Raw genomic sequence first — 22,502 nt, forward strand, 5'->3', positions numbered from 1 at the left:
AAATTTGTTTGAAAATCTGTACCTGCTTTGGTGCCCACCTGCCGTGTAGTTGCTTTTCTCTGCTGCTTTTGGCTGCACAGGTTGTCATTTTAGACCCTCCGTTTCTCCACCCCCTACACTGTCTATGGACACCATTTTGTTTCCTGCTGCTGACAAACAAACGTCTGGTCGCTCTAGCCTTCCTTTCCCCCACTTTCCCCCCGAACAAGTTCCCTCCCTCAGTCCTTTCAATCAGTGATGTGCTCTGTTTACTCACTATCTTTACTTTTCTCTCAACATATATTTTTGTATGTTATGCTTAGATGTATGCCACCATCCTCGTCACACTCCTCCTTCCTGGCCCTGCTGGACGCCCTTTACTGCAGTGGCTTCACCCAGGAGGCTGATGCTGTCACACGCTGGCTGCTACAAGGCGAGGGCTGTGGCAGGCCGGTGTCGCTGGTGCTGCTTCTGTCGCCACTGCTTCTTTATCTCACGGCCCCTCAAGAGGAGGAGGAGGAGGAGGAGGTAGCCCCGGGAGGGTGGTGGAGGAGGAGCCCCTGCTTAGCCCTTGTTGTATCTCACAATTCCCAGCGATGAAGGCACACGCGCGCGCACACACACACACACAAAAATATTCACACTACTCACTATAAACATTTCATTCATTCTTCACAAAAAAGGGCTATGTGTAGAGGAAATGAAACCGACAACAGAAAAAAAGTAATTTCATGTCAGTTGCACCCCCACTGTCTCCGGCTTAGCGTGAAATTGACAGAAACCCCCTCCCCTTCTCAATTAGCGATGGGGATGTTCTGGAGGGAGTTAACATGTAAATTTGGCAATGGGGCCACAAGAAAACAGTGATACTAATAAATGTGACCGTGTGTGAAAGCAAACTAACAAAACAGCGAATTAGAAGGTAGGGAGGACGGACGTGTGTGAACCGTGGAACTCTATCTTGATGGAAAAAAACTTCATATTCAATACGGATTTTAGCTCCCTTGTGAATCTGGCCTTGAGGCACAGGTGCACTTGACCGTTGGAATTTATCGGTTGTATTCTGCGATTTGCTTCAGGTCACATTAAGATCTAGGGATCCTTGTAAATCTTCTGATTTAAAAAAAATGATTGGGAGCCAAACCTTACAATATAGCATGGATCCACTTGTTACACGATGAGTAGGTATACAGTACAGTACTTCTCTGATGTCAGCTGTAACAAGAATTATAGTCATTTAAGGATGGTTCTCCATTACCCCCTCAGCATCCAAAAATTCAAGTTGTCTGCTCTTAATCAAGCTATGTATGAAACCCTTTCATTCTCTAATTATCTCATCAAGAAAATTGTTTCTAGCATACCTTGATTAAAATAATGAAATTCCATCATACAAAGAAGATGCAGCTTTAAGATCAGTCATGATTTTTAAAAGAAGGCCTGGGATTCACCTCCTTAGTGGCAAAACTAAGGAAGAAGTAAGATGACAAATAAATGAAATACATTTCTGTTTTTTAAGTATATACCCCATCTTATCCTTAAATCTTTACTTGTATTTATTTGTTAAATTTATAACTTAGCTTTCCACCAAATCATACTTTTCAAAATTATAGAGAGCACTATGATCTGAGAGACCAGGGTTAGAATCCCCACACAGCCATGAAGCTCCCTGGGTGACCTTGGGCCAGTCACGACCTCTCAGCCTCAGAGGAAGGCAATGGTAAATCACCTCTGAATACTATTTATTACATTTTATTATTTATTACATATGTATACCGCCCCATAGCCGAAGCTCTCTGGGCGGTTTACAACAATTAAAAACATTAAAAACAAATATACAATTTTAAAAACACTTTTTTTAAAAAAACAATTTGGGGGAGATTCCTGCCTGGGCAGCTCTGCACCTTGAACACAAGCCCATCTGTCCATTCAAGAACATGAAGGACAGTCTAGCAGCAAAAGTGGGTTGCTCTCTTCCCTCCACCCTCAAAGGCAGCACTCTTCCTCATCCATTTCAACCAGAGGCTGGTGGTGAGGCTTCCCTTCAGAGCCTTCCTCTGCAGCCACCTCCTGTGGGGCAGCTGCCTGAAGCAGGGCCACTTTGTAGGAGGCTGAAGAGGGGCCAATTCCACAGAGAGAGAGGGAGGCTGTGCAATACCAGGCAGACAATCCGGCTTCCACTGCTGCCATCAACAAGGAAGGAAGCCAGATGACCAGGGCTGTGTCATAGATGCGGGTAGTGTCAAAAGGGCCCTCATTTGTTATCACAGTGCAGGCATCAGCTGGAACGGCAGAACTGTTGCAACCAGTAAAGAGATGACGGCCACCATTGACAACAGTAAGGGAGATGGCAAGTGCCAGCCCCACGCAGCAGGCTCCTGAGATCAGGAAATTTGTCAGGGAGATAACAACCAGGATCCAAGGCAGGTAACGGTGGGAGAAGCTCCGGGACACCAGGATCGCCAGGACGCCGGCAGCAATGCTCAAGACCCCAGAAGCCACCGCAACAACATTAGCCATGGTGTACTCTGAGGTGATGGTGTGCGCGGGCCGGGCTACATGGTGCAGGAGGGAGCCGTGGATGATGGCCCCCAGCACCAAGGTCAAGTGGCCCAGGACCACCAGCAAGATGCCACTGCAAGCTAGCCGCTGGGCTCTGAGGCCCGCCTCTGCAGGAAGGAAGGGAGGGAGGGAGGCTAGTGAGGACTGCCACGCCATGGGAGGCAAGGAAAGCCTGGGGGTGAGGCACCAAGCCCCCAAGAGGAGGAGGGGCTCCCCAGGGCGGTGCTAGAGCGAGGCGCGAAGGAGGCTTGGGAATCCCCTCCCTGCGGCAGCTGCCCTTCCTCACCCTGTGACCTCTCGGAGCTCGGCATTGCTCTTCGGGGCCCCGTCGAGTCGAATACTACTTACCATGAAAACTCTATTCATAGGGTCACCATAAGTGGGGATCGACTTGAAGGCAGTCAATTTCCATTTTTTCATGGAGCTATTATGTAGTACAATACATTGAATGTTTTATTCTTACTTTAATTATTACTTTAATGTGAATGCGATTGAGTTCATGCATCCTGCTATAGCAGATTTAGATTTATTTATTATTATTTGATTTATATCCCGCTCTTCCTCCCAGCAGGAGCCCAGGGCGGCAAACAGAAACACTAAAAACACTTTAAAACATCATAAAAACAGACCTTAAAATACATTAAAACAAAACAATGTTAAAAACATTTTAAAAAAAGCTTTAAAAACATCTTTAAAAAACGGTTAAAAACATATTATTAAAAAAACCACATATTAACAAGCAATTCTAACACAGATGCAGACTGGGATAGGTCTCATCTTAAAAGGCTTGTTGAAAGAGGAAAGTCTTCAAAAGGCACCAAAAAGATAACAGAGATGGCGCCTGCCTAATATTCAAGGGGAGGGAATTCCACAGGGTAGGTGCCACCACACTAAAGGTCAGTTTCCTATACAGGCATACCCTGCTTAACATCGCTTCACTTAACGTCACCTTGTTATAACGTACATGCTCCATATGCCTGTATTTCTCCAGAAACACAGCTAGCAAACCACTTACAGGGTTAGGGTTAGGGAGAGGCGCAGCAGCGCAGCAGCAGAGGCTTTAGCACGTGGGTGTGGAAATAGAAGCGATTGCGCCACCGCAAATCAACTGGGAGACAATCTCCATCAGCTGAGAGGCGCGGCAGCGCAGCAGCAGAGGCTTTAGCGCAGGGCTTTGAGGCTCCGCATGAAGGAGAGGGAAAAAAAGTTTTAAAAGGTAGTGCTTCACTTTAAGGACATTTTCGGTTTACATACTCGCTCTGGTCCCATTGAGTACGTTAATGCGAGGTATTACTGTATTGTGCAGAACGAACCTCCTGATAAGATGGTATCTGCAGGAGGCCCTCACCTGCAGAGCCCAGTGATCGACTGGGTATGTAAGGGGTAAGATGGTCTAGATGCAGGGGTGTAGTTGGCCAGGGTCTCGGGGGAGTCTGCTTTTTTCAGAGCAGGGTCCCTATGTCTCTAGCATCCTATGAGCCAATCAGCATGAAAGGGGAGTGTGTTGGTCACTGAGAAGAGGCTTCTAACATGGTTCCTTGTCCTTTCCTGCTGACTGGAGCCAGAGTGACAGGAGATGAGTCAGCCACTGAGAAGACTCTTCTCAGCAGCTAGCACACAGCCCTTTCATGCTGATTGGCTCCTAGGGATATCTGTTGTTGTGGTAAAAGGTTGACAAAGGATCTGATACTTAACCCAGCAGCAAAAAAAAGAGGGGGGGGGGGAGGCATGGCTGTGACTATCATGAAGGGACCCTGCACTTCTGAATTTGCCACTACAATACTGTTTAGAGTTAGACATTAGTGCTGAAGTGCCTCAGAGGTGACATTAAGCATCACTTTGCTCCAACATTACCTCAGCAGTATGAGAATAAAATCCAGATTTTGAAAAAAGTTGTAAACAATTTGTTCTGAATGCTAATATTTAACCATATATTCCTTACTGTGATTTATAAATCTTCCACAAGTCCAGGTCACAGGATCAAAGTGCCAATGCTCCATATGTCTATGATTTTAAATACTGAAATTATACCGTTTTTTATTCCAGACTTTGGATATGTCTTTTCAAATGAGAGAGGCTTTTGAAAATGCCAACTCATAATGCCAGCTTTCCTTGGCAAATTTTACCAGGTTTTAACAGCGTGTCTAGACTTTATAAGGAACTTCCCAAAGAACAGTTTGGAAGTAAGTTTCTACTTACTTCCAGTGTTTTCTTTGGAATTCTGAAACATTTGCTTACCTACTCACTGATACATGTAGAAACAGCCTATAGACCTGCAAAGTCCTGAATGTGATATTACCATATGGAAGGGTGACTGAAGAAAGTGTTGCATCATGTGTGACAGTTTTACAAATATGAAAATGTAGGTTCAATATAATCTCTCCTTTCCATCAGCATTGGGTGAAAATGTCCAAATGCTTACCTGTTGTATGGAGGCAATACTGAGTGGGATGAGGAACAATAAACTGAAGTTGAATTCTGAAAAAATAGAGGAACTGTCGATTGAAGGTTCCTAAATCCTGAAATTAGGTGAATTGCCTATTCTAGATGGGGTTGCACTCCCCCTGAAGGACTCCTTCATTTGACCTTGTCACTAGAATGACCAGAGAAGCATGAAGTGCCTGTTTCCTGGTTCCAGCTCCAACCAGTGTGCCAGCTGTGGTTGTTCCCGGACAGGGATAGTCATGTGCTCTAGTTGCTGCCCTTCCAGATGGTTCAGTGGTTGAAGCTAGTGGAAAATGCAGTTGTGAGGGTTTTGACTCTTAAAGCCATGTGAGACCATATGACACCTGCCCTGAAAGGTCTTCAATGGCTGTCTGCTTCTGAAACCTGTTCAAGATGTATGAAGCCTAAATGGCTTAGGATCAAGCTACCTCTCCCTGTGCTGTCCTGACTATGTTTTGAGATCCACCGGAGAAGCCCTTTTGGTTACTCTGTCTCCAAACAAAATCCAGACTGCTGGGACTCATAACAGGATGTTCTTGGTGCCCATACCCCAGTTGTGGAATATTCTCTACCTCCCCAAGCCTAGGCTGGCATCAACATTGGCTAGTTGTTGGCATCAAGCTGAAACATTTCTTTCCCTTTTTGAACTAAGAGTTGGCCGATCTATTGGAGGAGGACAGATGGTGGGATTAATTTATATATAAATATATATATATATTTTATACTGTGGAGTTTGTAAACATTTTATTGCTGATTTAATATAGGTTCATGTTGTGACCCACCCTTAGATCATATTTACAATGAATGATGGGGTATATATTTTAAAAATAAATAAATGCAACACATCAGGTGGAGCCTACAGGATTATCTCTGCAAGCACCCCATGCAGAAGTGCTGCTTCATACAAATGATGCCTCTGCTGCACATTCCTAGTGTTGTTCTTGATATCTTTGTAATCTCTAACAGCCAGCTATTATGAACTGAATAACACCATCATATCCCCAGCCGGCTTACAGTTTAGGATAAAGTCCATCCTCTGTTCTTCTGTGTTCCCATCTTTCCCCCCAGAACCTATTGTAATGTTTTGCTAATGTCACTTAGATATCTCCATGGCTAATTCTGTTGCCTTCCCGCTCCTTCTTAAGAATGCTGAAAGATCTCATTGGCACTTTATAGCACCTTAGGCTAGTTATTGAAATGGGAAACTGCACAGAAGAAGTAGTAATGTGCCAACATTAATATGTCCAGGATTAGAAACATGAATATGGCTGGCTCATAATGCTTGCTTCAAATGCAGTTATAAATACTAATAACATTGGACTGAAAGTTCTTATCTGATTCTGATTTAAATCCAAGCTAGAGAAGAGCTTCAATATTCCTTCCCAGACCACCAGCTCCAGATCTTCTTGAACTGGGATAATGCCCGGAGGATGGAAAAAGGTGTGTGCATAGAAACCTTAACTGAATAAATCCTACTGTACAAATCCTGAATAACAGTACAAATAACTGAATAAATCCTACAGTTACATCTGGTGATTTGCCCACTTCTGACTCTGGCCACACCCATCACAGGTATGTGGCCCCTGCAAGGTTGCCCATGAGTGAATGCGACCCTTAGGCAAAAAATAAAATAAAAATCCACCCCGTCTTTCAGGAACCACCATTTGAGACTGACTCGAAACCTGATCCTGTGCAGGTTTACTTGGAAGGTAGACCTAGTGAATTTCATGGAACTTGTAGACAGCATTACAGCCATATACCTTTTTTGGGGGGAGATATATTTGTGTCTTAGTTATAAAGTTGGAGCAGAAAAACTCCTGCACATTGCCAGGCTCCATCCTGTTATTGTCTAATAAAATGCAACAGGGTGACATGTTGAATTAAACAATGATCGGCTGGCCAGACTGCTAAACAATGCTCCTTGCTACCCAGATGACCCCTTTTCTGGCTTAAATGATGTGGAGCATGCAGCACAAATACAGCGTCCCTAAAGAAAAAGATCTCTTTATGACTCATGTATGACCTGCAACTATAGATGCCTCGTGCCTAAAATCCTTGCATATTTCTGTCTTTCTTCTTAACAAAAATGTAAACTAACTGTATATTTGGGGGTTTAAAGATATTAAATTCTTTTGGTACAGCTTACATACCAGTGTTGTAGATGATGAGTTCCATAGAGAAAGATAATTTATCCCTCTGAAAAGCTATACTGTTATTTGAAATATTACTGACACTTGCTGGACCATGTTTAGCTAAGATTTGCTAGCATGGGAGAAGACTGGTAAATAAATAAGGAAAAACCTTAGAATGAAGCGACCCATGGAGAAGTTTATTCCCCTATTTCCCAAGAATCTTAGAGGCAAAGGATGTGCTATATGATGTACATGAGCATAGGAAAGCCTCCGCCGAGCTTGTTTGTTGTTTAAATGAAAGCAATCTTAGGAAGCTGTTATTTTTAGTAGAGCAGTGGTGGGCGAAGGGGTACAGACTTTTTTGCCTGCTTGCTGTTTTCCCACTCAAAATTGCTTCCTAGTCTTCTTTCCCTTCCATCAATCAGTTCCAGGTGCATAAATACAAGTGCTGATTTGATATAAAGTAGAAAGTGCTGGGTATCTGTGTAGTAATGGAACAGTGTTGTGAATGTCAGACTTTATTAAATGACACATACCCCTTCTCAATTTCCACACTTTCCTGACTCAAAACTGCTTGAAGTATACCCAGTTGGCTCATGGCACCACTTCCTATCTGGCCTCTGAGGAACCTTTCCCTTGCCTCCATTTCACTGTCAGCCTGAGGTGACTGTGACTTGCAGCTGCATACAGAATTGTTTCCTGCTGTCTGTTAGTGCCACCTTCATTGGCTTGAGAAACACTGCAGCAGTAAATAACTCTTTCAGATGGGATGTTTGTAGAAGAATTAGCTGCCACAGCTGGTATGTTTTGGAAAGAGAGCATGAATTGCCAGTTCCTGTTGGCCATAGAGTTGCCCATTCCTTTGGTTTGTTGGTATGCCAAGATTTGTAATACTTGAAGGGCCACATCTGGTTTCTCTGGCAGAGGTTCTTGCACTTTTGTTGCTGCCATCTACATGGGCTGGAGATATCTATCTTCTGTACCCAGATTAATAGTATTTAATGCTCTCTACAGACTGACTGGTTTCTTACTTGGCTATTGCACTCCTTGGCAGACACCTTTCTGCTGTGCTAGGGATAATTGAATCAGTCAATTACAGTTTCTCTGATTTATTTATTTATTTATATCCCACCCTTCTACCCTATAATAGGGCACTCAGGGTGGCTTATAATAAAATTGAACATGTATATAATGAAAATTGTACACAATGAAAAATGGAAATGGACTGCCTTCATGTCGATTCCAACTTACAGTGACCCTCCATGGTAACTGGTGTTCAGAGGGGGTTTACCATCGCCTTCCTCTGAGGCTGAGAGGCAGTGACTGGCCCAAGGTCATCCAGTGAGCTTCATGGCTGTGTGGGGATTTGAACCCTGGTCTCCCAGGTCATAGTCCAACACTTTAACCACTACGCCACACTGGCTGTATTGCACACAATAAAGATCACAAAAAAATTAAAATAAATTAAAATACATAAAATGCAATTAAAATACATAAAATACTATATATCTATCTATACACACACACACACACACACACATATAGGGAATGGTATTGAAGGGACTACAGAGGTTAGAATTAGGATAGAAGGGATAAAATCAGTGTCAGGCTCTACCCTCAGTCCCTCCCAAAGGCTCTCCAGAACAAGATAGTTTTCAGAAGTCCCCAGAAAACCATCAGGGAGGGAGCAGAGCGGGCTCCCTGTGGTAGGGTATTCCAAAGGTTGGGGGCCACAGCTGAAAAGGCTCTCTGCTGTGTGCCTGTCAGTTTAACATCTTTCATTCCAGGCATGCAGAGGAGACCAGAGGCAGATGATCTTAAATCCCGGACAGGTACATATGGGCATAAGCTGTCCCTCAGATACATTGGTCCAAGGCCGTTTAGGGCTTTTAAGGTCAGAACCAGCACTTTGAATTGAGCCCAGAAACAAATTGGGAGCCAGTGGAGTCGATAAAGCACAGGGGTGATATGCTCCCTGTGCCGTGCTCCAGTTAACATTCTGGCTGCAGCATTTTCAACCAACTATAATTTCCAAACCATTTTCAAAGGCAGCCCCGCATAAAGTGTGTTACAGTAATCAACCCTCGATGTCACCAATGCATGTGTCACTGTGGCCAGTTTTAAGTTTAGTTCTCCACATTTCCACACCAGTCTGTTATCTTTTCTAAAATATATTGTCACAAACATTTATCAGCATTTTAGTGCAAATTTCTCCTAATATTCACATATTTCTATGCAATTTTGCCTAATATACACATTTTTGCAGATACATTCCCCCTAATATAATGCATTTTTGTGTTATTTTTGCAGTTTTATGTACACTTTCCCCCAGTATATGCATTTTTGAACACATTATTTGACTCGAGAACGGAATTGCAAAATTTGAAGAAGTGCAAATTTTGAAGTGTGACTGTATTTCAGTTTACATGTCGTTTCAGATCGTTTGCTTTTAAAGGTGAACTAAATCAAATTTCTGCTCTGGACTCTGATCCAGAAAACCATAATCCCTGCCCTTGATCCGCTCGGTCTAAAACGTTATCTGTTCTTTCAGCTAACTTTTAGGCATAGTGGGAATGATTCAGTGTGTTGTTCAGTAAAGCAAGTTATGAGACTCACAGACAGGGTTTTCAGTGAGAGAAGGAAACCTGAAGCAAAAGAGTTAAGCAGAGCAGAGGGGTTGCCAGGTTCCTCAAGGCCAGCAGGTGGTTGACAAGGGCAACCGGGTAGATAAGAAGCTGCTCTTGCAGAAGCTCTGGTGTGGGGGAAAGTTGTTTGGAGTGAGAGAACTGTGTTTTGTATTTTGTCAGTAAAGACTCTTACAAGAAACTTGCCTGGCCTGGCTTATTCACTGGATCTATTCGACACCAGAATGTCTTACTTGTATGATATCTATACAGACGTACCGACAGGGGTTATGGGCCCAGCTTATCATACAAAGTAAGGGGTTCAAGAGTCATTTACGTGACGTTGTTGCAGAGAAAAGAAAGTGCAAGAAAGAGGCAAGTAAAGAGTGGACAACATGGCTGTAAACCTGTCATCCGGGATGCCGATGGAGAGACTGAATGCTGTAAACTACTCCAGCTGGAAATGGAGAATGAGAGCAGTTCTGATTAAAGAAGATTTGAATGATGTCGTAGAAACCCCCCCTTCGGCAGCTCCTTCAGCAGCATGGACGAAGAAAGACAAGAAAGCGAAGGCTTTTATTACTCTGGGGCTGTCTGATTCTCAACTGTTGCTGGTGAGTAATGAGCTGACAGCTAATCAAATGTGGGAGAAGCTAAGGGCCACTCATGTGCAGCAAACCGCAGGGAGCCGGCTGTGTTTAGCGTGGAAGCTTTATCAGATGCGTTTTACAGATGAAGTGACTATGACAGAGCATCTGGCTGAATTTCGTAGATTATTTGCTGAACTTCAAGATAGAGGAGTACATCATAGTGACATTCAGATGGTCTATATACTGTTATCTTCTTTTGATCAAAAATGGGATGTACTGGTCTCTAGTTTGGAGACTTTACCAGACGGAACTTTATCTCTGGACTTTGTAGAGCAGAAACTTCACCAAGAATGGAATAGGAGACAAGAGAGTAAGAGGACTGAGTTAAAAGAGACTGAGGCTGTACAACAACAACAATATCAAAGAAACAGGCAAGAGAATAAAATATGTTATTTTTGTGGGTCCCGAGGACATATACAGAGACATTGTTTAAGTAAGAAGAGAAATAACAGGGACTTTGGACATCGGAGACCAAGTGTGAACTTTATTACTAAGGAGGACAATAAACTAATTAACTCTAAATGGCTGTTAGACAGCGGAGCGTCTGATTGCCTGATCACAGACTCTAGTTTATTTTACACATCAAAGCCAGTGCAAGAGAAGATTTATCTGGCTGACGAATCGACTCAGGACGCAATTGCAAGAGGCACGCTCAAGTTAAGTAATTTGAGAACTATATTGACAGATGTGTTATTAGTTTCTGGTTTAAAATATAACATACTATCGGTGAGAAAATTAGCTCAAACAGGTTGTAAAATAACATTTGAAGGGAATAGATGTTTTGTGAGAAAAGATGGTGAAATCTGTATGCAAGGGAAATTACAGAACCAAATGTTTATGGTAGAGAGCAAGCTTGATAAACCCACGTGTGCCTGGATAGGAGTAAATAAAAACATACACGAAAACTGTATACATGAATGGCACAGAAAATTAGGGCATGCACATTTTGAGAAAGTGAAAAATACTCCAAAGCATAGTCAAGATTTGGAACTAACACATTGTGAGCATGTGGATGAATGTGAGGTATGCTATAAAACAAAAATGACTGTGACTCCTGTCAATAAGAGCTGTGAATGTACTACCACTAAACCCTATCAGCTCATACATGTGGATTTGGCTGGACCTTTCCAGTGCTCAAAAGGTGGGGCAAGATTTTATTTAGTGATTGTAGATGATTTTTCCAGATTTACACATGTATTCTTATTGAAAAAGAAAAGTGAAGCGGAAGATAAATTAAAGGCATATACAGAGGACAGAGACACAATATGGGGTTGTTATCAAAAATATCAAATCAGATCAAGGAGGAGAATTTACCAGTAATTCGTTTAAAACATATTTAGAAAAGAAAGGAATAATTCAAAGTCTCACTGCTCCTTTCTCACCATCCTCCAATGGAACTGCAGAGAGGAGGAACCGGTCACTGCAGGATTCAATGAGAACCATGCTGGTTGATGCAGATATGAATAACACCTATTGGGGTGAATGTATTCTGTACACTGCTTACATTCAGAACCGTCTTCTGCACAGAGTAATAGGCATGTCTCCCTATGAGAAACTGACAGGAAGAAAACCCAGGTTAAAACACATAGAGCGTTTTGGAGCAAAATGCTGGGTGCATGTTTCAAAGCAGAAAAGGCATGGTAAATTAGCCCCAAGAGCTCAGGCAGGTCGCATTTTGGGATTTCAGAATTCATATTATAGAATTTGGTTGCCTGAGAAACAACAATTAGTGTTAAGTAGAAGCATAAAGGTGATAGATAAACCTTGGAGAGACAGTCAAACAGTAATACTTGATGATGCAAGCAAGCAGGAAGCAGCAGATGTTCCTTTTGGGCATCAAATACCATTAAGAACCGCATTGACTGACTTAATTCAAAGTGGCAAACGTACTGTGAAAAGACTGAGGAGTGAAGACATAGCAATGCAAGATAAAGAAGTGCCAGGTACTAGTGCAGGAACAAGTGCAGACACAGGTGCAGGACCAAGTAAAATTGAGAGTGAGGAAGAAATGGAAATAGATACTGTTAGACGGTCAGAAAGAAAAACAAAAGGAAAACCACCTCATAGATTTACATTTAACGTTACACAAAAGAATGATGAGACAGATGAATATCCTGTAGAATGGGAAAAAGAAGGTCCAATAGACAAAGAAACAATGGATCTCATGTGGAAATACTGTATTGAAGAATGAAATATAAATGAGTGTTATCAAATAAAAGTGAACAAAATGCTGTAAAACTTGTATGAATAAAGAAACAAAAACTGAAATGGAAATGTAAATAGATACTGTAAGGAAACAAAACCATGTACCGATGTGTATTGCAAGAATTATGGAATGGAAATTTATATTGTATAAATGAACATGTAGTTTTGTGATCTGTGAGTCTCAGGTGGGGGCTGTTGTTCAGTAAAGCAAGTTATGAGACTCACAGACAGGGTTTTCAGTGAGAGAAGGAAACCTGAAGCAAAAGAGTTAAGCAGAGCAGAGGGGTTGCCAGGTTCCTCAAGGCCAGCAGGTGGTTGACAAGGGCAACCGGGTAGATAAGAAGCTGCTCTTGCAGAAGCTCTGGTGTGGGGGAAAGTTGTTTGGAGTGAGAGAACTGTGTTTTGTATTTTGTCAGTAAAGACTCTTACAAGAAACTTGCCTGGCCTGGCTTATTCACTGGATCTATTCGACACCAGAATTTCTTACTTGTATGATATCTATACGCACGCACCGACACAGTGTAGGCACTCCTTTTCCCCCAGTCATGCCTCTTCTGACACACTGTGGGTAACAGAGAGCAGGCAGAAGATTCACAGGCTGAATCTGGGGATTTCCTTTATTCTCAGAGATCTGTTTGGCTGATGTCATCACATAGTAAATTGGTAAACACGTGGTAAAACTGTAGGTGAAGAATTGCAGAACTGAATGCTCTTTCATTTTTGCTTTTATTTTAAAGAAACATTTCTCCATCTATGTACAGAATTGGTTGTCAGGGACAAGGGTAATTGTCTCCTCCTTGACATGCTCTTGTTCTAAGTGCAGGGATGTTTATTTGGGAAAGGGGTAGCACCTGCAATCTTTTGTGATACATTGCAGCACATTCATATTGTATTTTCTTTTCTTTTTAAATAATGCAATGTGAAGTTCAGGGACTGTAACTAAGGAAGTCTAATACTCTCCTTTTTCCCCTGCCCTTGGCCACAAAAACCTGTTTCAAATCACTGAATGTCTTCTTTGATTGAGAAGATCATCTGTGGTTTTCTATTACCTTGTTTCCAGTTCCTTTTTCTTCTGCTGTTCAGTGCAGAATGTCCTTATTTGGATAAAGATGTGGGGTTTGAACAAGGCTATGATTCTCAGATGTTTACTGTATTATCTCTTTGTTTCATTTAGGGCTTTGTAAAATTCGGAAATGATGAGAATTCCAGCTTGCTGTCAAACCTTTAAAGGCCTTTTTGGTGGATTAAGTGTTTTCTTTCAACTAATTGCTCTATTATATACTCAATTAGAATGCATGCTCTCCTTTTGTAAGAAACAGATGGAATGCTACTTAATCTATTTCTCACTCATTAAGCAATAATGAACACACACACACACACACACACACACCAATCAGTCTTAGCCTTACAACCCCCCCCCCCGAAAACACATTACTACTGCTCACTCTCTTCTAGTGTTGCCAGGCCTCTGGATTCCATCCAGAGACTCCTTTTTTTTGCGGTTCCCCATGAGCCTCTAGGCAAGTCACCCCAGTCTCTGGATTTCTGGTCTCCTGGAGGAGATGACAACAACAGACCAAAATCTCCCTTCCTTGGGGAGATTTAGGCCCACTGACATGCCCCCTCTGGCTTTGCAACCACCTGCATTCAATTGGTGAGGCAAGGAGGAACTTCCTCCTCACCCCCGAAACAAATGCAGCCAGCTCAGAGGCCAAGCTATGCAACAACAGGCCCAAATCCAGGGAAATTTAGGTCTGTTGACATGCCCCCAGGCTTCAGAGCTGGCTGGATTCGACTGGCAGGGCAAAGAGGAACTTCTTCCTTGCCCCTCCATTGATTGCAGCTAGCTCTGAGGCTGGGGGGGGTGCATGAGAACGGGCCCAAATTTCCCTTCCATGGGGAAATTTAGGCCGATTGTTGCCCCCCAGGTTTGGAACTGGTTACATCCCATCAGGGGGTGGGAAAGAAGACGTTCCTCCTTGTCTCCCCATGGGATGCAGCTGGCTTGACATCATGAGGGCCTGCCCCTGAAATCTCAGGATTTGGGATGCTTCTAGCCTGGCAACCCTATTCTCTTCATAATAGCAATTTGGTACATGCAAAGGGCCATAATTCATTTAACCTTTTTCAAAATACCTAATTGAGCATTTAGATGTAAGAAACACCCCAGCCATGCAGGGTCTTTCACTGCATATACTGGGAGCTCTTGGTTTTCAAGGGCTAGATAACCTGATTTATTATTAGCAATTCACTGTGCTAAAGAACTAACACAGATACTTATTTTATTGTAGTATAGCATTAGCCCATGGCCTTATTCTGTCTGCCTTCTCTCCAAACAGGCTGAAAAGCAAAGGTGAAAAAACTGTCAGTGGTACTGACATCTAGATGCATGATTCTAAAAATAGTGGGTGATGGAACATGGGAAGAAAATGGAAAAATAAGTATGTCACAATTTCAGCACTAATGACCATGTTTAAAACAGAAAATACATGGAATGTATAGTTATGCTTAGTATGAAGCAAGCCTTACATTTTCTAAAGGCTATCATATATTTTAGAATAAGCAAGGCCTATTTATTTATTTATTGCATTTGTATACTGCCCATAGCCAAAGCTCTCTGGGTGGTTTACAGCAATTAAAAACATTAAAAACAAATACACAAATTTAAAAACACATTTTTTAAAAAGCACTTTAAAAACACATGCTAACAGTGTTGGCACCAGGCACACCTCATCAGAGAAATCATTCTATAATTTGGGGGCCACCACTGAGAAGGCCCTCGTTGCCAGCCTCCCAGCTTCCCTCACAGTAGGCACCCGGAGGAGAGCTTTTGATTTGGAGCGTAGTGCATGGGTGGGTTCGTGTTGGGAGAGGTGTTCCATCAGGTGTTGTGGTCCCAAGCTGTGTAAGGCTTTATAGGTTAAAACCAGCACCTTGAATCGAGCTTGGAAACATACAGGCAGGCAGCCAATGGAAGCGGGCCAGAATCGGTTTTATATGTTCAAACCATCTGGTCCCTGTTACCAATCTGGCCACTGCATTTTGCACAAGCTGCAGTTTCTGAACTGTCTTCAAAGGCAGCCCCACATAGAGTGCATTGCAGTAATCTAACTTGGAGGTTAGCAGAGCATGGACAACTGAAGCCAGGTTACCCCTGTCCAAATAGGGGCGTAGCTGGGCCACCAACTGAAGTTGGTAGAAGACACTCCGTGCCACCGATGCTACCTGAGCCTCAAGTGACAGAGATGGTTCTAGGAGAACCACCAAGCTACAAACCTGCTCCTTCAGGGAGTGTGCAACCCCATCCAGGACAGGTTGGACATCCACCATCTGATCAGAAGAACCACCCACTAGCAGCATCTCAGTCTTGTCTGGATTGAGCCTCAGTTTATTAGCCCTCATCTAGTCCATTGTTGCAGCCAGGCACCGGTTTAGCACATTGACAGCCTCACCTGAAGAAGATGAGAAGCAGAAATTGAGCTTCACATGATTAAAAACAAGGACACTTTATTGCTGTTATGTGTGAGGTAAAGTGCATCCATTACTATACAGAGAAGTGTGAAATGTGCAAATAATATTTTATTTATTTATTTGTTTACTTATTTATTATTTGATCTATATCCCGCCCTTCCTTCCAGTAGGAGCCCAGGCGGCAAATAATAGACATTCATTATATTAAGTGACTATGGGGTGATCTGGAATAAGAGATAATGCTGAACTCAAGCAATGTAGGAAACTGAGAGACTGGCAGTATAGCACCCACAGAGGTCTTTATAGGCATATTAGTTAATGAATCTGAATGTTTGCCTACTAAATAAGGCACCTTTCAGAGGATCTTAAAGAGAAGGGTTCAACTCTCCTGTCTAAGCATTATTTATGTGTATTTGGAAAGTAAGAAAGATTTATATTTAAAACAAAGACCACTTACATAGTTAAAGACCTCTGTATTTGGAATAAATGGGCCTTTAAAAAGAAACGAAACAGAGGATATTCTCAGAGCCTGCTCATCAACGCAGCCAACAAACAGATTTCTTGTTTTTAAAATGTAATATACCAGCATTGCTTCCTGTGTAAATTATTGACAAAACTTCCAATCAGTAGCATAATTATTAGATGCATCCCCCAAAGCAATCCGCATATTGACTTCAGAAAGTGCCTTCTGTGGGTTTGGAAAACATGCAATTTAGTTGTAGACTCAAAGGTAAATATTAGTATTTGAACAGTGCTCAGAAGACATAATTAAGCCCAACATTTTAATGCCTCTGTGCTTCATTTATGAAAGTTCCACAACTGCAATTCAATCTTGCTGATGAAAACGTATGCAGTCCTTTTCCCTTGATGGTGCTTCCAAATGCCAGAATCATATTTCATTATTGTAGATAAGGTCAGATTTCTCTGCTTTTCATTTTAAGCCAAAATCTATTGTTTTAATTTTTGCAGCCTAAATAAAATTTGATCAGGATCATTTCTTAGCAAATGCTTGCTAAGACCTAATCCAGTTTTTTAAAAAAATTAGCCCCAATGCTAAGCCATATATGAGAATTAATATGACATAGTGGGCAGGGGCTGAACATTAATCTCACCAGCTCTAAGCCCCGGTACCTCATATACTAAATGGGAAAATGGACACTAGAATGACCGGGGCATTGTTAGGATCAGAGCTTGGAAGATTACTTTTAAAAAGTAATAAATTACAGTTACAATTATTTGGCCAAAAAGTAGTAATTACAGTTACAATTACAATTGCTCTGAAAGTAACTGATTACTTTACTTTTTCTCAAAAGTAATCACTACAATTACATTTCAGTTACTTTAAAAAAATGCCTACAAGGTGCTGGCCTTGGCTGCTTCACATCTAAGTAGCCTAAAACAATATTAAAACTAAACACACACACACACAGGGGGTAGTAGAAGGGTTCGAATCCCCACATAGCCATGAAGCTCACTGGGTGACCTTAGGCCAGTCACTGCCTCTCATGAAAACCCTATTCATAGGGTCACCATAAGTCGGAATCAACTTGAAGGCAGTACATTTATTTTTTTATTTTGAAGAAGATGATTATGATAATGCAGCATTTCAAATTAATTCTGTATGACAAGCATTCCATGCCAAGCTTGGAAAACCAAGGAGGAGGTATAAAATGTAGACAAAAATACTTTTGACAAAATACCATTTATCCTTTATATCTATATCTATAATTAACAATACAGCTGAATGATGTATGTAAAGTATTTTTTCTCTTTCCCTTTTTTATTAGTATTTTAGTACTACTGCTAAAGTTCTGATGAAAGAATAAAGCATTCATTAGCCACATTCAAATGGTTAGAACACATCACATAAATTCCACTGAAGTTGGAGTTTTTGCCACAGAAAAGGCAAAAAATACATACCCTATGATAGCCCAATAGACAATCAGAACTAATATAAAACCCTATTGCTTCTCATTTGCAAATGTTGCAAGATCTAAGGTAACTCTAGATCATGTGAGTTCAGGTGATGCATGTTATGTAAATTTGTGTAGATATTAGCAGAGATTGTCAACAGTCTGAGATGTGTGTGTGCCAATGTGTGCGTTTACCTAAGTGGCAGGCTTTTACCCTGCACTGAGATCACTGAGACTTAAGACTTAGTAAAATAAGAAAAGCTATTTTATTTATAGAAATACATAGTAGATAGGAAAGGCATACCTAGTTCTAACTAACTTGGAGGCGCAACACTCAGGTTTGGGAGTTGCCCTCCTGGCTCAGGAGGGAGAGGGCAGAGACAAAGATGTCTCCTCTCTCTTGCATTACTTTATTGCTTAACTGCATTCTGTATTTGCCTCTGTAATTCTCACTTTTTTTTACCCACTGTTTGAATGTCTTTTGGGAATGCCTACTGATTATTTGTTATCATTTTGGGCTGATTACCTTCAGCTATTATCTCACCAAAGTTGCATACACATGACAGATTTAAAGCACATTTCCACCCCCACCCCAAAAAAGAATCCTGGGAACTGTAGTTTGTTACGGGTGCTGGGAATTGTAGCTCTGTGAGGAGTAAACTACAATCCCCAAGATTCTTGGGGAAAAGCCATGTGCTTACATGTATGGTGTCTACTGGGAGACTCTTACGGATTGATTCTATACTCCCAGAAGTAAATCCTATTTACTGCTATGGGAATTACTTCCAAGTATGCTTGGAATTGCAGCTTTTAGGTCATGCTTAATAGCCACCTTGTATCAAACTGAACAGTTTCCAATCAGTTTTAAATACTAACCACTTAAACTGGTCAGAGTGTCATTCCCTCTATTTCTGAAGCTCAGGCTGGAAGTGTTGTTGCTTATGTAGCCATGGTATCACCATCCATACCACACATAATAAGGAGTATTAGTGGGCAAGAGGGAACCCCAAGTGTTGCAGTATACAAAAAAGAGAGAGAGAAAACAGAAAGGGGATGACTCCCAAAACAGTCCAAATGAGTACTGAGCATGCTCTGTTATGAAATGCTCAGTGGCTGTGTGAGTGAGTGTGTGTGTGTGTGAGAGAGAGAGAGAGAAGAGAGAGAGAGAGAGAGATGTCCCAGCTAACAGAAAATTATAGAATAGTAGAGTTGGAAGGAATCTTTAAGGTCATCAAGTCCACACCCCTGCTCAATGCAGGAATCCAAGTTAAAGCACACCTGACAGGCCAATTTCCCCCACAGAACTCCAGCCACAGAATTGTCTGAGAACAGGGGCTGACTGTTAAACCACTCTGGACATTGGAGCTCTGTCGGGAGAATAGGAGTCTCCTAATAACACTCAGCACCCATCACAAACTACACTTGCCAGGATTCTTTGGGGGAAGTCATGACTGTTTAAAGTGCCATAAATGTCTGGCGTGGGTGTGGCCAGAAGGTCATCCAGCGAGTTCATGGCTGTGGTAAGATATGAACTCAGAACGTCCCAGGTGCACCCAGCATGGAACTACACTTTCAGCAGCAAATACCAGAAAACCAACTAAATGTGTGCTGTCAATGTGCAAAGCATTTGCTGGGGTGCATTTGGGTAGGTGAAGCAGGAGATAGATGGAAGGGGCTGTTTTCCATGCCTGCCACTTTACCAGTGCAATGCCCCATGTTTTTCCTTATTGACCTCCATCAGCTAGGGAAAAGTGGCCAGGGAAGGGGTTGCAGATAAAAAGTTTCAGCAGCAAATTACCCCCTCTCATCACTTCTCCCTAACAAAATGCCCCCCACGTCAGTAGCAGACACCAGCAGGAAAGTTCTTTTTTGAGTTGTAATTCAGCTCTCATTCTGTTAGTTCCCATACTACACCAGTTGTCATTTTGACCTACATGCATAGGGAGAAAGACAGTGTAAAGGGTGTGCACAAGGGGGAGGGGATGACAAAGGATTTAGGACTTAAAGATTTAATATTCCATGAGTAGAAAAAAATACCCTATGCAAATGTCTATATTATTGCAGAAAAGTTCAGTTCTACATATGTTTGCCATCTTTTCCTCAAGCACAACTGTTTTTGAGATAACAGTTTTATTGTCTCTTGCCCTTCACCAAAAAGCCATGTTAGTTGTCCAGTATGTGAAATGACTGCAAGCAGGTGCAGTCCAAGACATTTTGCTACTTGAAGCAGAAGAGCAAATGGTCCCCTGCCCCCAGGTCAAGGTCATAGTACCATAGCTTGAAAAGTTATGTTGGCATTTGAGGCAGAAAATCTCACAAGTACGTCTTCCTGACAGTAAATATACAACAACCAAAAATTAAAATAGCTAATAATTTGTTGCATGGTGCCCCAAATTAGTTGCTTGGGGTAGTCATCTCTTGCTGCCTAGTGAGAGTCGCTCTATGAGAGGCACATAACTGAAGCAAAACACACAAACAGAAGTATGAGACTGCACCTACCTCCTAGTCTCTTGCCAGTTCCCAATTTTCACCCTCTCTGGAGGGGTGCAAGGACAAGCGGAGGGGATGCAAAGAGGGTGCAAGGACAAGCGGAGGGGATGCAAAGAGGGTGCAAGGACAAGCGGAGGGGATGCAAAGAGGGTGCAAGGACAAGCGGAGGGGATGCAAAGAGAGTGCAAGGACAAGCGGAGGGGATGCAAAGAGAGTGCAAGGACAAGCGAAGGAGATGCAAAGAGGGTGCAAGGACAAGTGGAGGGGATGCAAAGAGGGTGCAAGGACAAGCAGAGGGGATGCAAAGAGGGTGCAAGGACAAGCGGAGGGGTGCAGAGAAGGTGCAAGGACAAGCAGAGGGGATGCAGAGAGGGTGCAAGGACAAGCGCAGGAGATGCAAAGAGGGTGCAAGGACAAGCGGAGGGGATGCAAAGAGGGTATAAGGACAAGCGGAGGGGATGCAAAGGGTGCAAGGACAAGCAGAGGGGATGCAAAGAGGGTGCAAGGACAAGCAGAGGAGATGCAGAGAGGGTGCAAGGACAAGCGGAGGGGATGCAAAGAGGGTGCAAGGACAAGCGGAGGGGATGCAAAGAGGGTGCAAGGACAAGCGGAGGGGATGCAAAGAGGGTGCAAGGACAAGCGGAGGGGATGCAAAGAGGGTGCAAGGACAAGCAGAGGGGGTGCAGAGAAGGTGCAAGGACAAGCGGAGGGGATACAAAGAGGGTGCAAGGACAAGTGGAGGAGATGCAAAGAGGGTGCAAGGACAAGCGGAGGGGATGCAAAGAGGGTGCAAGGACAAGCAGAGGGGGTGCAGAGAAGGTGCCAGGACAAGCAGAGGGGATGCAAAGAGGGTGCAAGGACAAGCGGAGGAGGTGCAGAGAAGATGCAAGGACACGCGGAGGGGATGCAGAGAGGGTGCAAGGACAAGCGGAGGGGATGCAAAGAGGGTGCAAGGACAAGCGGAGGGGGTGCAGAGAGGGTGCAAGGACAAGAGGAGGGGATGCAAAGAGGGTGCAAGGACAAGCAGAGGGGATGCAGAGAGGGTGCAAGGACAAGCGGAGGGGATGCAAAGAGGGTGCAAGGACAAGCGGAGGGGATGCAAAGAGGGTGCAAGGACAAGCAGAGGGGATGCAAAGAGGGTGCAAGGACAAGCACAGGAGATGGAAAGAGGGTGCAAGGACAAGCGGAGGGGATGCAAAGAGGGTGCAAGGACAAGGGGAGGGGATGCAAAGAGGGTGCAAGGACAAGCGGAGGGGATGCAAAGAGGGTGCAAGGACAAGCGGAGGGGATGCAAAGAGGGTGCAAGGACAAGCGGAGGAGATGCAAAGAGGGTGCAAGGACAAGGGGAGGGGGTGCAGAGAAGGTGCAAGGACAAGCGGAGGGGATGCAAAGAGGGTGCAAGGACAAGAGGAGGGGATGCAAAGAGGGTGCAAGGACAAGCGGAGGGGGTGCAGAGAAGGTGCAAGGACAAGCGGAGGGGATGCAAAGAGGGTGCAAGGACAAGAGGAGGGGATGCAAAGAGGGTGCAAGGACAAGCGGAGGGGATGCAAGGACAAGCAGAGGGGATGCAAGGACAAGCAGGGGGTGCCAGGAAGAGCAGAGGGGGCGGGCAAGCAGGCTGAGGGAGGCAGGACGAGTGGGGGGGGCAGGGAGAGTAGGCTGGAAAGGGTAACACATACACTCACCTCCACAGCTCTTCACTTCCATTCTGCTGCTTCTGCCTTCTACTCCTCCTTGCCCTCCAGCTCTGTCTGACTCTCCATTTCCTCCCTCGTGCCTCCATAGAGCACGAGGGAAGAGCTAAACAGCGCAGAAGCCCAGTTTGAGGCACATATCTTTCCTCCACCATTCCACCAATCACAGCAGCAGATGATTTCCCCTGCTTTCCCCCCCCAGTAACGTCCAAATGTAACACAAAAAAGTTACATTTGCAGCTCAAAAGTAATGGAATTACCACTCGTTCTGTTACATACAAAATGTAACGAAGTTACCCACTCGTTATGCAAAATAGTAACATATTACAAGTAACTCGTT

The 22,502-nt window shown here is 43.3% G+C and overlaps 1 protein-coding gene across 1 annotated transcript; it reads right to left on the reverse strand.

Annotated features, from left to right (window-relative positions):
* Positions 1-2,100: 2,100 nt before the first annotated feature.
* LOC133377992 (keratinocyte-associated protein 3-like) lies at positions 2,101-2,694 on the reverse strand (the record flags this gene model as incomplete). The annotated part of the gene is made up of 1 exon (XM_061612779.1): positions 2,101-2,694. A coding segment is annotated over exon 1 (594 nt), but the record flags the coding sequence as incomplete, so codon positions are not given.
* Between the last annotated feature and the right edge of the window lie 19,808 nt (positions 2,695-22,502).

Source organism: Rhineura floridana, chromosome 2 (genome assembly GCF_030035675.1).
Source record: "Rhineura floridana isolate rRhiFlo1 chromosome 2, rRhiFlo1.hap2, whole genome shotgun sequence".
NCBI classification, from domain to species: domain Eukaryota; kingdom Metazoa; phylum Chordata; class Lepidosauria; order Squamata; family Rhineuridae; genus Rhineura; species Rhineura floridana.